The sequence below is a fragment of the Sarcophilus harrisii genome, chromosome 4 (assembly GCF_902635505.1).
Source record: "Sarcophilus harrisii chromosome 4, mSarHar1.11, whole genome shotgun sequence".
Lineage (NCBI taxonomy): Eukaryota > Metazoa > Chordata > Mammalia > Dasyuromorphia > Dasyuridae > Sarcophilus > Sarcophilus harrisii.
The window spans coordinates 439,303,209-439,319,050 of NC_045429.1; the positions used below are offsets into that span (position 1 = coordinate 439,303,209).

Here is a 15,842-nt window from a genome sequence, read left to right on the forward strand (position 1 = left end):
CAAAGAAGAACTAGAGTACATTATGGAATGCAAAATGGATAATTTTGAGTATATTAAGTTAAAAGGTTTTTATACAAATAAAACCAATGCAGATAAGGTCAGAAGAAAAGCATTAAATTGGGGGAAAAATTATATCCAAGGGTTGTGATAAAGGTCTCATTTCTAAAATAGAAAAGACATGAATTTATAAGAATACAAGCCACTCTCCAATTGATAAATGGTCAAAGGATATGAACAGATAATTTTCAGATGAAGAAATTAAAACCATTTCTAGTCATATCAAAAAATGCTCTAAATCATTATTGATCAGAGAAATGACAATGAAGACAATTCTGAAGTACCACTACATACCTTTCAGATGGGCTAAGATGACAGGTAAAGATTATGATGACTATTAAGGGGGATATGAGAACACTAATCCATTGCTGACGGAGTTGTGAACTGATCTAACCATTCTGGAGAGCACTATAGAACTATGTCCAAAGGGTATCAAAAATGTGCATACCCTTCGATCCAGCAATGTTTCTACTGGGCTTATATCCCAAAGAGATATTAAAGGAGGGAAAGAGACCCACATGTGCAAAAATATTTGTAGCACCCCTTTTTTGTAGTGGCAAGGAATTGGCAATTGAATGGATGCTCAACAGTTGGGGAATGACTGAATAAGTTCTGGTATATGAATATAATGAAATATTATTGTTCAATAAGAAATGATCAGCAAGATGATTTCAGAAAGGCTGGACTTACATGAACTGATGCTAAGTGAAGTGAGTAGAACCAAGAGAACATTGTACACAGCAACACCAAAATTATACAACGATCAATTCTGATGGACGCTCTTTTTAACAGTAAGGTGATTCAGGCCAGTTCCAATGGTCTTGTGATGAAGAGAGCCATTTGCACTAGAGAGAGGACTGTGGGGACTGAATGTGGATCATAAACATAGTGCTTTCACTTTTTTGTTGTAGTTTGCTTGGGATTTGTTTTCTTATTTTTTCTTTTTTGATTTGCTTTTTCTTGCGCAGCATGATAATTGTGGAAATATGTACAGAAAAATAGCACATGTTTAACATATATTGGATTATTGGTTGTCTGGAGAGGGGGATGAAAGGGAGGGAGAAAAAAATTTGGAACACAAGGTTTTGCCAGAGTAAATGTTGAAAATGATCTATGCATAAATTTTGAAAATAATAAGCTTTAATTAAAAAAAAAAAAAAGAATTTAGCTAATGGTCCCATAACTTCCTGACAGATAGAAAACAGAAGTAGTGTCAGCTTATATATTCTTAGATTCAAAGATCACTGCACACAGCAACAGCAGCCATGAAATTAGAAGACAGTTGCTCCTTGGAAGGAAAGCTATGACGAATCTAGAGAGCATACTAAAAAGCAAAAACATTCTCCTTTACTGACAAAGGTTTGTATAGTCAAAGTAACGGTTTTTCCAGTAGTAAGGTATGGCTGTGAGAGTTGGGCTATAAGGAAAATTGAATGCTCCAAAACTGACATTTTCAAACTGTGGTGCTAGAGAAGGCTTTTAAGATTCCCTTAGCATTTTAAAACCAAGGAAATCAAATCAGTCAATAGTTAAAGAAATTAATTCAGCTATTCAATGGAAGGTCAAATATGAAAGTTCAAGCTTAAACACTTTGGTCACCTAATGAGAAGATGGGATTCATTAGAAAAGATCCTAAGATTGGGAAAGATTGAAAGCAAAAGAAAAAGGGGATAGCAGAGAATAAGATAGATCAATAGTGTCATGGAAACATGAGACTTCAGGAAAGAGTAGAACTCAGAAGGGCATGGAGTACAGTCATGAAGCATTGGACGCAAGTAAATGACAGAACAACCAACCATCACTAACAACTAAACTAATCACTGAGAGGATTACCATGCTGCAAAGAACACAAAAGTTTCCTTGCATCTTAAAATATTTATATTTGCTTTATTGAAATCTTTGTTATTAGGGCACTATCATTTCTGAATATGCCTTCCCCCAGAGATGAATCCCCCCTTATTAAAAAAAAAACAACAAACTTATCTAGTGACTAATTCATAACCCTCTACCACTTTGCCAAGAGGAAAGAGGTGTGTCTGATTCTTTGTTTTCTGAGCTACCCAAGATTTCCCTACCCAAGATACTTCAGACAGAAAAATACCCCAAAAATGGGGGGCAGAGAAAAAAATCAGGCATCACATTAGTACTAAAAAACAGTAATTATCCAAAAAATCTTGATGTCAGTAATTTTCTTTAAAGGTAATAAAAAGAGGACAACCATCAATCCTCAAGTTCATAAAAATTTTTAAGAATTAACTATATACATGAATATAATGAAATATTTTTCTAAAAATAAGGATGACCAACTCTGGTTTCAGAAAAGTCTGGAAAGTCTTACATGAACTGATGCTGACTGAAGTGAGCAGAACCAGAAGAATACTGTACACAATAACAGCAAGATTATGTGATGGACTTGAGTCTTCTCAACAATATAGGGATTCAAGACAAACTCCAATAGACTTGTGATAGAAAATGCCATCTGCATCCAGAGAGAGAACTATGGAAACTAAATGTGAATTGATACAGTATTTTCACTTTTTTTGTTGGTTTGCTTTTTCTTTTCTCAAGGTTTTTTTTCCCCTTTTTGGTCAGATTTTTCTTGCACAAAATGAAAAATATGAAAATATATTTAAAAGGATTGTACATGTTTAACCTATATCAGATTGCTTGATGTCTTGGAAAGAGGGAAGAGTAAAAGAAAGAGAAAAATGTGGAACACAAAATCTTACAAAAATGAATGTTGGAAATTATCTGTACATGTATTTTGAAAAATAAAATACTATTGAGAAAAAAAAAATTAAAGGATACCAGAATCTCAAAAAAACCCCAAAAAACCCTACATACTTATTGAGAAAATTCTTAATGAAACTATGAAAAGGGAAAAGACAAGATTTCAAAACAGTTGAAGTGAAAAGATATAAGTGTTTTATTTATTGATTACCAAAAAAATCTGCTTTGGTAAAACAAAAAGCACCTTATAGACTCTTCTGCAACAAGTAGTCTCATGCATATTACAATAATATAAGAATCCTTATTTAATGGAATCAGAGTAACTCTGTTCAATGAGTTCTTAATTATGAATACTGAGCAAAATTAAAACCAGGAGACATGTCTACCAAAGTTTTTTGGTTTTTGCCAGTGTCATGGAAGATGTCCTATGACAAGATGAAATGGAAAAAAAATTCCCTATAAATGGTAGAGTCTTCTAACAGATGTTTCTGTACATATGATGCTATATTTACTGATTGCACCAAGGTTCTGACTTTCCCAATCTCCTTTACATGATCCAAAGCCGCTTACAAGGGAATATCCATACTTCCAATATTTTAAAGGAAAAACCACCATACCAGGAAAAAATCAAATGGATGAAAATGAACATTGCCCAGGAGAGGAATTGTTATGGCAGATTTCCCCTCCTTCACAACTCTCCTGCCTCAGCCCCATAACCTCATCACTACAGAAAACCTGGACATGCCCTATGCACACAGATTGAACTCATGATTGAAAATGGAGAAGTGAGTAGGTTCCCTTGCATTTGAGAGATTATGTCATGCTTTCACCAATTCCATGCTACTCCCTAATTTTAAAAAATCAAGTATAACAGTATCCCAGGGGTGCAATGAAAAATTTATAGTTGCCACCAAGCTGAACATGAAAGAACAACGCAAATATACCAAAGCATTGTGTAGTCAAATCAAACCCATGGGCAGAAATCAAGTTTAAAGATTCACTTAGCAAAGAGGATTACTTTCAAAAGCTTTACTGAAGATACTGAAGAACAAAAAGGAAACAGGAAAAGGAATATAAAATTGAAGTGAACTTTCCAAATCAAAAAGAGAAAAGTCCCATCATTAAGAGGTTGAGCTATAAGAACACTTTTGTTCCAACAACTGTCTCCTAGAAATGACAAATTCAACCTTATAACTGGCATTTCTTCTGCTTCTGGGAAAAGGTCAAATCTCCAGCCCCAAAAACATGGAAGGAAAACCCAGAGACCAAAAGTAAGCTGTGAGCTAGCTTGGATATCTTTTTGAGGTACATCTGCAAGCTGTTCTAATCTTAATCATAGCGAGGAGAAAACTTAAGGCAATAAGATTCTAGATGGGAATATGTAAACCCACAACAGACCAGGGTAATCTACAGCATAAAAATATCTCCTTCTGTGTTTAGTGGGGGCATCCAAATCCAAAGAAAGTGTGTGAATCAGCATCTTTCTGAGATCATATAGTGCCACCCAGTGGTGAGAGAGGGGAGCACAGTTGTAAGAAGGCAGCTGCAGCAGAGGGAAGGGAAGATCACTGAATTCCCCCATTTCTCCTAGGCCGTGAGGAAGAAGTAAGCCAACACCATAATGTGCACACAAAGACCAAAGAGCTTCCCTTTCAGCTTCTGCTGGTACTCACATCGCTGGGGCTTAAGCTGCCAAGGCCATTCTCCTGCTCAGAGTCCTTCCCAGATTCAGTGCCTTGAGATCGGGAGTGAGAAGGGTGGATCCAAATCTCCAGGCGGGTTGTGTCATCACCAATGTGCCGGAAAGTTGACCGCCTGCCTTTCCTCCATCGATTAGGGCTTAGCTCCAGCTGTTTCTTCTCCATCTGCTCTGCCTGCATGTACACACACATACACACACTCAGACACCCCTAGCTAAGAGAGGGAATAGAAAAGTTAAGGCATCCCCCAGTGGCACAGTTCCACTAGCACGGCCTCTTCAAAGGTATTAATTCTCTGAACCGGCCACTGTGGCAGGCCTAGTTCAACAACGAAGCAACTGACTCTTCACGGGACCCATCATCAGTGCAGCTCTTTGGAATCCCCACCCCACTCACCTTTCGCTTAGTCTCTTCAAACAAGCTCATGAGGCTCTCCTTGGCTGTAAGGATTGGGTTGCTGGCAGCTAAACTGCGCATGTAATAGTACACAGCATCCAGCTTCCTCCTCTGTCAAAACAAAACAGACATTCTCAGGTCCCTCCAAAAGCCCAGCCTGAGGCAATCTGGTCCAGAGATCTGTCAGCTTTCCTGGCCTTTCTAAAATTCTCAAAAGGGAAAATTAGGCTATGCTAACACAAAAACAGCCACAGTCACAATTCCACAAGAACTAAGGGAGAAAAAGGAACAGAGAGAAAAAAGCAGACCAGGCTTTTCTTGGACTTCTGAATAAGCCCCATCCATTCCCATCCATCCCCATCCATTCCCACAGCTTTTGCAACCATGTAGATTGACATCGCCTCTTCTTTACTATCCAACACTATCCATTCTTCAAACCTCAACTTTTCTTTTTTTATTTATTTATTTATTTATTTATTTATTTATTTAATAGCCTTTTATTTACAGGATATATACATGGGTAACTTTACAGCATTAACAATTGTCAAACCTCTTGTTCCAATTTTTCACCTCTTACCCCCCCCACCCCCTCCCCTAAATGGCAGGATGACCAGTAGATGTTAAATATATTAAAATATAACTTAGATACACAATAAGTATACATGACCAAAACGTTATTTTGCTGTACAAAAAGAATCAGACTCTGAATTATTGTACAATTAGCTTGTGAAGGAAATCAAAAATGCATGTGTGCATAAATATAGGGACTGGGAATTCAATGTAATAAACCTCAACTTTTCTAAATTCTTCAACAAAGACTTCATCCCATGTTGATTTTTCCCTCCTCTAAAACCACAACACTTTGTGGGCACCAGGACTTTTTGTACCTATATCACTGTGTCATATTGTTAGTTAAATAATTCCAATGTGTTTATGTGTTTTATGTTACCAACTACATTGTAAGGTGATTGGGGGCAGGGAGAGTATATTGCTATTTCTCTTAGCCTTTTATGTTTATTAAATGTTTACTTTGTGCCAGGCACTGTGCTAAATGCTGCAGGTACAAAGAAAGTCAAAAACAATCCTGTCCTCAAGGAGCATACATTCCAGTGGTTGAGGGCCGGGGGAGGGGGGGAGAGGGGGAGGGAGGGTGTTAGGGTTAGGTGGGGCAGTTAGGTGGGGCAGTAGATAGAGCACCAGCCCTGAAATCAGGAGAACCTGAGTTCAAATCTGAACTCAAGACACTTAACACTTCCTAGCTGTGTGACCTTAAGGCAAGTCATTTAACCCAATTGTCTCAGGGGGGAAAAAAAAAAAGATATAAAAGACATTTTTATACATGACATTTGATCTTGTTTAGCTCTATATGTTTGTGATAAGGGTTTTTGCTATTGTTGTTTGTTTGGAGGGAAGAAGAGGAAAGAAAAATAAAACAAAATAAATTAGGAAAAGCAAAAAACAAAAAAATCACCTCGGCAGATGAATAGAGAATGAATTGGAATGAGGAGAGAACTGAGGTAGGAAGACCAGTAAGAAAGCTATTACAATACTTAGGTCCTGAATTAGGGCTATGGATACATGAGGAGAAAGAAGGGGCCACCTACAAGAGAGGTTAGGAAGGTGAGATTTGGCAACTGAGAGGATATGTGGAGTGAATAGCTAGTGTCAGCTGGACCTGGGAGGATGACGTAGCCCTCCTTAGTAATAGAGAAGTTCTACAGAAGGGAGAGTTTTGAGGTGACAACAATGAGTTCTGTCTAGGACATGCTATGTTTGAGATGTCTATAGGACATATAGTTTGAGATGTCCAGGAGGCAGATGATACAAGACTATAGCTCTGTAAAGAACCTTAGGACTGGACACAGAGATCTTGGAATCATATATAATTGAAACCATGGGAGCTGATGAAATCACAAAGTGAGACATTATGGAACAAGAGCAGAACCTGGGGAGGGAGCACCCAGGGCTACTTTATCTCCCCTTCCCCCCCCTCCATAGAACCTATAATACCTACAACAATGTTAGATACACAATGACATAATATATTCTCGATAAATATTTGAATGACTAGGAAACAAAACGAATGACATGAGATGAAACAAAATAAAAGAAACTCAATTAGTCCGATACAATTCTCGATAGATTTAAAGAGGTTAAGGATTGGAAATTTTATTCTCGGGAGGACCATGGAAGCAGGAAGCATTTATTTCCGTGTAAGATAGCTTTTTGAGAGAGACACAAAAGGTTGCAATCACTCAGAGAAGAAGGAGAAGGAAAAAGGAAGATGTGTACATGTGTACAAGAAATGCAGTCATGGGTAGGCAGAGTGAAAAAACAGATCAGCACAGATAAAGAGAAGAGATTCAGAAGTGAGATTAGGTTGTGTGTGTGCACTGGTGAACTACACTAATCACTACTGTCACAACCTGCTTTTGGCTGGACAGGGAATTTCAGGGTCATTACTGCCATGAGCTGATTACCCTTCTCAGACATTTCCTTTGACCTGACGATCATAGCAGTTTCAGGAAAGGAGGCCCAAGAAGAGAGGTGGCAAGGAAAGTGGATATTGTCGGCACTATTTTGGCCAAGTAAATCCAGCAGGCATCTCAAGCTAGAACTGACACTCTCAACTTCCCACTTTACTCCTGTGACAAGCCAGAATCACATTTCCCCTAAACACAGGTGTGCTTACCGTATACACAGCCAACAACGCCAACTGATTATAAGGTCGGCCATTCTTGGGAGCAATATGCTGAGCCTTCAGATACCAACTAAAATGCAAAGGGGACAAAAACCACGTAAGTTCAAAATAGGTCACCTTTTCCCCACCCAACCAAGCCTGGAGCCTGCATGGCACTATCCCTGTGGTGGGATGCAGCCCAAGTTTCCACTCCATTCTCACACCAGGTCTAGGCCTGAAGAACAAGGAAGAACAAGGAACAAGTACCTTCGTGCTTTACCGTAGTTTGTTGTATCATTGGCTTGCTCCCGGTACCTGGAAATGTCTCCTTGACAAATCATACATCGCTGGGCGCTGATTAATGCATATTTCACCTTCAAGTAAACAGTAAGTAAACATTTGGAGAAAATGTGTGAATTAGAAGAGCCACTATGGAATACAGTTCTTAACAAGGTACCTGGACAACCCCGTGAGGCAATAAGCCCACTTTCTTTAGATGGAAACAACACCCTATTTTAAAAGTTATACTGAAGGGGAAAAAAGACAGTGGAAGAGGTCAGGAAATGAAGTCTGTTTCCTTCTTCTGGGACACTAGATTGGACAACCATGGACAAAGGCTGCTAAAAGGAACTTATCTACAGAGTTAGCCTACTTCTCTCGTTACCGGAATGAGCCAGGATCTGTGATTTCACAGGCCAAGGCCCTTCCTGTTAAATCCCCTCTAACAATGCAGACCCGCACCAATTCTGCCACTTATAGTCTTAGGGAGGCAGAGGCAATAGAGAGAAAAGAAGGAAAGGGGCTTTTATGAAGCCCCTATTCTGTGCCAGGCATTGTCCTAAACACTTGACAAATATCCCATTTGATCTTCATTACCATCCTTCAAAGTGGGTGTTATTTTCATCCCATTTTACAAATAAGGAACCTGAGGCAGATAGAGCTCTGTCCACTATGCCCCCCAGTACTCCCAAAAGCTAAGTGACTTGTCCTGGATCACAAAAGCCAGTTATGTGTCTACAGCAGGACTTAAACCCAAGTCTTCCCTACTAAGAGACCAGCGCTCTAACCACTGCCCCATGTCACTCCCTTTTATATAACCTGTGCAATTCTAACAATTCTGCTTTCTTTATTCTTTTCTTACCACATATATAATCTTTCTTTCCCTAACACCATACCAGGTCTCCCTGACTCAGTGATAGCCATAAGCATCAACTTTATCAAATAGCAAATTGAAAAATAATTAAAGGAATATGGAAACTAGCCAGAGTCTGCATGAGAGTCTCCACTGGCTTGGAGAATTATCTTACCATTTTCCTTAATGGTTTGCTTCGAATGGCTAGACCATCCATGTAGTCCTCTAGCTTAAACTGGTATGTAACCTGCAGTTTCTGAAGCAGACTATCAAAGAAGCCAGTGCCCTGTGGAGAAAAGAAGCGGGAAGAAACCATGACAGGATGGGAAAACACCACAAGTTTTACCCTCCCCATGAACGACCAAACAGAGAAACTAAGGCAAGAGATGCAAAATTCTGCTACTGCTCCCCATTTAATCTTCATCATTATGAAAAAAACAATAAAGAAGTAGGAAATGAGTTAGGTCGAGTTACTAAGCAACTTTTCATAAATGACATGCACAGTGAATGTACCTCAAGCAGAACCTCAATGACCACAAAAAAAAACAACACTCCAAGATCAGTCCCCTTCAAGCCTAAGGAAAAAGTCCCACGTGTGAGGCTTCTGTGGGCTGTCCAGTGAGATATGCTGGCACTCAGGGCTCACCTCGTCCAGGAGCTCCAGCAGCCTGCTCCTGATCTGCTCTGGGTTCTCAGCATTTGGGTCTTTAAGCAGCTGCCTGAACTTCTCAATAACTTGGTAGAAAGCACTCTTCCACAGGATCTGGTCCACGTTCTGATGATCTGAGAACTCAATGTCCAGCAGGAGGCAGCGCTCATAAAGCTGCACCAGCTCTGCTCTAAAATGGGATGCATCAGATGGCAAGATCAAAAACAGCTATCAAGACGGGGCCTGGCCTTTTTGCAAATTAGCAACTTCCTTCTGTACACTACCCCCATCCCAGGACCACAGGAAAGAATCCTAAAGCAGGGGATTTTCATCTGACTTAGTAGATGACACAAGAACCCCATCCTTTCTCCATTTCAAAGGCAATTTTAAAATCTTTTTTCAGACTGCACAAGTTCTCTTCTCAGTTCTTTCCCTCTTTCACTAGGATGTGCTCCTGCGCACCTGCACCCCCAACCCCCACCAATATGGGAACAATACATACCTGAGCTGGGCCATCTTCTCCAAGCCCTCAGGGCTGATCCGGTCCCTGGAGAGCAGGTTACTGAGCTGCAGCTCCTGGTTATCAGCTACTCGAAGAAGCCGATGGAGCTCCTGCTGTTGCAGGTCCCTCACCTGCTGCTCCATCTCTTCAGGACTCAGGGAGCTAGCAGGAAGAGGGCCACAGACATACTGCCCAGATGGAGCAGGATAGCCAGGGTAGTAAGCCCCTGGATATACCCCATTTGTAGGGCCCAGGGGATACTGCAGTGGGCCGTATCCTGTGTAGGGATACTGAGGTCCAGGACCTGGTGTCCTGGGATAATAGTAAGGATTGTCAGAGTTTTGAAATTTATAGTAAGGTGTCTGGGCTTGGCGTGAGTCCCCCCAAGAAGTGGGGCTGACTTCATCATCAGTATCCAGGAAGTGGAGCTGAGAAGTCTGGCTCTTCAGGGCAGGTTTCTGGTCAGGATTGTTTGGGTCCCACAGCCTCCGGGAAGTGCCTCCCCGGCCCCGATTCCGAGATCCCTTACCACCAGCTCCAAAGAGAAGCTTTGATCCCAAAAGTGTAGACTCTGGAGATCCTGTTGTATTGACCGACAGTGCTGTGTGGGCAGGCAAGATCAAAATGCCCCGACCACGACCCCGCAGTTCCTGGTTTGGGGTTTTGGACTCTTGCTTTTCAGGGGCCTTGCCCATGCTGCCTGATCCTCTGTCAGCCTTCAGTCTGTCCACATCTTCCTTAGAAAGTCTCACCATGGATACATCCTTGTTCACGATCTCTGCATCAAAAGTGACTCGAAGGCCCCCTCTGTTCTCCTTACCTTCACTTCTCCGTTCACCCTCCCCATGGCAAGACCAGCTTCGGTCCGAAGGCTTCCTCCTCTCTGAGCTCCTGCGGGGTCCCAGAAGGTCTGACTCATCAGTTCTGTCTTCATCCAGGGAGTCAGTTGAAGACATAGACACTTGCTTCTTCAGACGAGGCCTCTCCTTGGCTCGATCCTGGCGTCGGCGCCGCCCACCACTATCGGGGAGCCCGGTACCTTCGGCGCTGTTGTTGCTCCCAGCAGAGCTGGTGCTACAAGTGCGATAGCGATTCCTCCGCTTGTCAGACCTCGAGTAGCGCTTGGCGGAGCCAGGCTTGCCCTGGGGCATGTCATCGTGGACTTTCCTTGTCCCCTCTCCCCTTTCAGTCTTTTTGCCCTTGTCTCCCCCCTTCAGGGTCTTCAGGTGCTTCTCAGCCTCATCTCTGGAGGGCTTGGCTTTGACCCCATCCTTCCCCAGGTCCTTTTCAGGCTCATCATCCTCAACTCTGAGCTGCTCTACCTGACTGAGGACCTCGTTCTCTTCCACTCGGCCAGGCAGGTCTTTGGCAATGGTCTGGAGGCGTCTTCCAGGTTGATAGATCTGTAAATCAGGTTTCTTGGTTCTCTTAATAATTCTAAGAGACCTATCCTCTGGTCCTGAGGCTTTAGAGCAAGATTCCTGTCCCTGGAAGGGTTCTTTCCTTTCTGTGTCGGCAGGGCCATTTTGCTGTTGGCTGTCCACCCCCTTGCAGAGATCTTGAATGGCCTGGGTTCCATTTTCCAGAGCAGAGGTATCTCTGTCATTGGCAGTTTCATCTCTGAATTCCTCCGTCCCTGAAGGTTCCTTGATTTTGGTTTTGTTCCTCAGTCGGGAAAGCCCAGGCTTATAGATTTCCAGATCTGGGCGCCTATTATCTTTCCGCTGCCTAGGCTCCTTCAACTCCTTCATGTTTTCTGTGGGGGGAAGGCAAAGAAAAGGGGGGAGAGAGAGAACGTATGTGTCACTGTGATTATGTAATAGAAAACACGGCAAAATTACACACCCAAATGCTCATATTGGCAAGCAGGGAAGGAAAGGTCTCCAGAGGCCCCTGGAGCAGAAGGTGTTTTGAAATGGAAACAAAACAAGAACTAAAATTTGGGTTTACATATGAGCTCAGCATCTGGCAAAGAAAAGAATCTAGCTGTGTTAGGGCTACCTACACTTATGACTTGAAAAAAGAAAAATCTGTTCTCCAGAATCACCAGAACTCTCATTCAGATCTCTTGGACTCCAAATCAACTAAAGGCTCTTCTGATGATTCCCTTTACCAACACTCTCTATCGAACCCCTTGAGTCATCTCAGCCATTCTCCCTTTGCCTCTTGGGTGTGGCTAAACGCCACAAGTATTGTGGGATGAGTGATTTTTACTAAAAAATATTCTGGAAGAGAAAAGGGATATGCACATGGCAATCGAAAGGCCACAGCCTCCTCAAGGACCCAGTTTCTGATCCCACAGTCTCTAAATCTGTAGATCAACGGCATAGCTATAGTAATCCCCTCCTCGAGGGAAAAAGTGGAGGGTACCAAGCACACACACCTCCTGTTGGGGAAAACAGGAAGCAGTTCCTCTCACATTCTTCAAGTCCACTCATGCTCACCAACTCCCTGACAGCAGCCAGCAAAGCCATTCCAAGGAAATAGTGCTCAGGCCCCCATCATTAGAACGCTGAGACCAGCTGCTGCCATGACGATGGAATGTGAGAAGGAAAAGGTTCTGCAAGGGAGCTTTCCCTGGAAGATGATAGAAGGATTGTGACATGCTCTCCAAACACTAAACTGGCATATGCAAAAAAAAAAAAAGGAAACTAATTCAGATATGGAGGAGCCATAATTCTCGGGATCATCTCCCAAGGCTCTACCCTCTCATATCTACACAACAAGTTAAGTGGCTTTTGGAAGTCCTTTTTCCTTCTCAGTGAAAAGGAAATGTTACTACCTGCAATGATTAATCATGTTTATAGAAAATGTGGTATTGAAGGTGTGAGTGTTAATATAGCATTCAGAAGAAAGGTGCTATGGAAATAGCCAATGTTGTTCTGTAAACACTTAGCTCTGACAACTCTGGAATGGTAACAGTCAGTTTCAAAGTTAGCTTCCATTTTTAATCCAACTATTGACCACTAGGTTAGGCTTTTAAATAATAACAAAACTAGGGGGAAAAAAGGTATTTCACTGGAATTTAAAAAAAAAATTACAGAATGGGGCTGTTCTAACAAATAACAAAGGCCAATAAATCTATTTCAAGGACAAATCTCATGGTTCATCCCAAAGAAGGATGAAATAAGTTTCTGCTATTTAGACTGCAAAGCAGAGATGCAGTCAAGTTATCGAGCAACAAAAAACAGTTTTACAGCCTTCTTTTCACTCCATATTTCTTTATTGCTCAGACCTCTACTCTTCTCTTCAGTACATGCTCTCTAGGAACTCTCTGCAGCTTTGGGCACCACTGACTAGGCCCCTCCATCATGGCTCTCTCCCTTCTCTAGGCTTTCAGGTCACTGGTCTCTCCCACATCTGATCACTCCTTTGCTGGATCATCATCCACATGCTAATCCCTATCATGAAGTCTCTTTCCTGGGTCCTTTTCTTGCTCCATTCTCCCTTCCTTCCTGGTTTCATTGGCTTCCACAAGTTCAAATATCATCCATAAACAGATGATACCCAAACCTATATATCCAGTTTCAATTCTTCCTGGTCCCATTGTCACCAACTCTACTAGATAACTGCATGTCCCATGGTCATCTCAAACACAGACGTTATCAAAGATGCCTCCCCAATTCCCACCTGTGATCCCTTTTCTCTGCTCTGTGAGTGATCCTCCTAATTTGGGCCCTTGTCTCTTCTGGGTTCCTGCAGTAGTGTTCTGACTGCTCTGCTTCTGGTTCTCTTCCATAAAGCTGCCAAAAGAAGCTGTCCAAAGCACAGATTTGACCATATCCCTCCCCTGCCCAAGGAGCCACTTTAGGAAAAGAAAGAAACTCCTTAGATAATCAAGCCCCATACAACCTGGCTCCAATCTATGTCCATACTCTTCCCTTCCTGGTCCTTTTCATTCTAAACAGACATACTTCCATAGCCCTGGCTCCTTGGCCTGCCCAAGATGCCCTCCCTCTCTCAGGACTCCCTGGCTTTCGCCTAGGTGTCCCAGGTGAAGAAGCCCTCCTCCCTTCCTCCCCTTATCTTGTTTTGACTCCTCAATTTACACATTCTGTTTCCTTGCAAAACATACCAGTCCCTGGAAAGCTGCCCTGTACATAGCATATACTTAATAAACTAGCTCAACTGAAAAGGCCCATATGGCCTCCAGCCCCCAGGCAGCCCATGTCTACGGCCCAGCCTCCCACACCATCCAGGAAAGGTGTAACATGCTCCTGGGGACACTGAGGGCAAAGGCTTGGCATGGGGCAACCCTTTTTGAGGACCCATTTGCCTGAATAAAAAAAAATAACTAAACAAGTGAGAAGGCAGTCACAAGTTACTTTGCCTCTCTTAATTTCATTTTTGTGTGTGTGTGTGCAGAAGCAGAAGACATGCCAAGAAGGTGGGACCAGAATGGGTGGGGGCATAGGGAGAAGAGAAGGTAGAGTTCAGAGTGGGGAAGGAAAAGAAGGTAAGAGAAGAGGTAGGACCTGGGGGAGGGGATGGGCAGGAGAAAAGGTGAGGGGAGAAGAAAAGGTATTGGAGGAAAAGACAATATAGGACCTTGGGGGAGAAGTAAAGAGGTGGGATAAGGAGAAAATGTAGGAAAATAAAGATAGGGGAAATTGGAAGGGACAGAAGAAGAAGTAGGACTTGAGGTGGGGAGGAAAAAAGAAGAGAAAGAAGTTGGGGAGGGGGAGAAGTAGGACCTACAAGGAGGTGGAGTAGGACCTGGAGGTGAAGAGAAGAGGAAAAAGAGGTAGGGAGAAGAGATAGGTGGGGGGTGGGGGGTGAGCAGGAAGAGGTAGAGGTAAAGAAATAGGATGGGGGACAAGAGGAGAAGGAAAAGAGACAGATCATGAAGGGAGAAGAGGTAGAACAGAGAAGGGGAAAGGTAGGACCTAGGGTGGGGGGAAGGAGAGAGGTAGGACCTGGGGGGGAGGGAGGGAGGGGCTGGGGGAGGGGAGAGGAGGAGGACTGAGGGAAAGGAGGTGGACCAGAAGGGGGGAGGGGGAGGACTAGGGGAGGAGGGAGGGGTTGGGGGAGGGGAGAGGAGGTAGGACCTGAAGGGGGAAGGAAGGAGGTAGGACCTAGAAGGGGGAGGAAGGTAGGACTAGGGGAGGAGGGAGGCACTGGGGGGGAGGGAGAGGAGGTAGGACCTGAGGGGGGAAGGAAGGAGGTACCAGAAGGGGCGGGGGCAGGAAGGAGGACCAGGGAGGAGGGAGGCACTGGGGGAGGGGAGAGGAGGAATCTGAGGGGGGAAGAGCGAAGGATGGGAGCCGGGAGAAAGAAGACTACTGGGGAAGCAGGAGTTGGGGGGACAAGAGGAGGCAGGCGCGAGAGGAAGAAGGGGCGGGCCCAGGGCGGGGCGGGGGGGAGGCGTCCGGGCTGACTCGGACCGCCCCCTTCAGGCGGGGGGGGGGCGGAAGGCCCTGGGGAGCGGCGGGCGGGCGGGGAGCTTCCAAACCGGCGGCTCGAGCCCCCGCCCCTCCTCGGTCCCTCCCCTCCCTCCCGGCCCCTGCGGCCGCCGCCGGCCTCCCCGAGGGCCCGGGGCGGGGCTCGGGGGCCGGCCCAGCCCGGAGCGGGCGGGGCGGCGGCGGCTCACCCTCGAGAGCCCGCCTGCGGGGCCAGGGTGGCCAGGGATCCCCGCAGTCGGCCGCCGAGACCCGGACGCGCTCCAGCCCCTCCGCCATCTTCGCTGCTGCTGCTGCTCCTCCTGCTCGGGCTCCGCCGCCGCCACCGCCGCCGCGCGCAGCCAGGAAACCACGACGGGCGGGCGGGCGGGCGGACGGGCGGGCGGCGCGCGCTGCCCCCTCCCTCGCCCCGCCCCGCCCCGCCCCGACCGACCGAGCGACCCACACACAGCTACAGACACACACACAGACCCACACTGACTGACTGACACACGCACGCACGCACGCACGCACGCGCACACACCCATCCCCCGCCTCCTCCTCCCATCGCGGACGGCGGTACGGTGGCCCGTGAGGGAGGGAGGCCTCGAAGAAGCG

The 15,842-nt window shown here is 44.6% G+C and overlaps 1 protein-coding gene across 4 annotated transcripts in view; it reads right to left on the reverse strand.

Moving 5' to 3' along the window:
* The window catches only part of SMG6 (SMG6 nonsense mediated mRNA decay factor), a 179,600-nt gene extending 164,030 nt beyond the window's left edge, over positions 1-15,570 (reverse strand). The window contains exons 1-8 of one of the 4 annotated variants that reach the window (XM_031967800.1): positions 15,438-15,570; positions 9,847-11,602; positions 9,342-9,534; positions 8,871-8,981; positions 7,831-7,937; positions 7,576-7,654; positions 4,884-4,994; positions 4,461-4,661 (exon numbers count right to left, since the gene is read on the reverse strand). In XM_031967800.1, the coding sequence (XP_031823660.1) occupies positions 4,461-4,661; positions 4,884-4,994; positions 7,576-7,654; positions 7,831-7,937; positions 8,871-8,981; positions 9,342-9,534; positions 9,847-11,597 (2,553 nt within the window). In that variant the 5' untranslated portion in view covers positions 11,598-11,602; positions 15,438-15,570. Of the gene's footprint in view, positions 1-4,460; positions 4,662-4,883; positions 4,995-7,575; positions 7,655-7,830; positions 7,938-8,870; positions 8,982-9,341; positions 9,535-9,846; positions 11,603-12,229; positions 12,439-13,476; positions 13,643-15,437 lie in introns of those variants that run through there. The other 3 variants (XM_023503723.2, XM_003770120.4, XM_031967801.1) reach the window with 3 other exon arrangements.
* Positions 15,571-15,842: the final 272 nt, after the last annotated feature.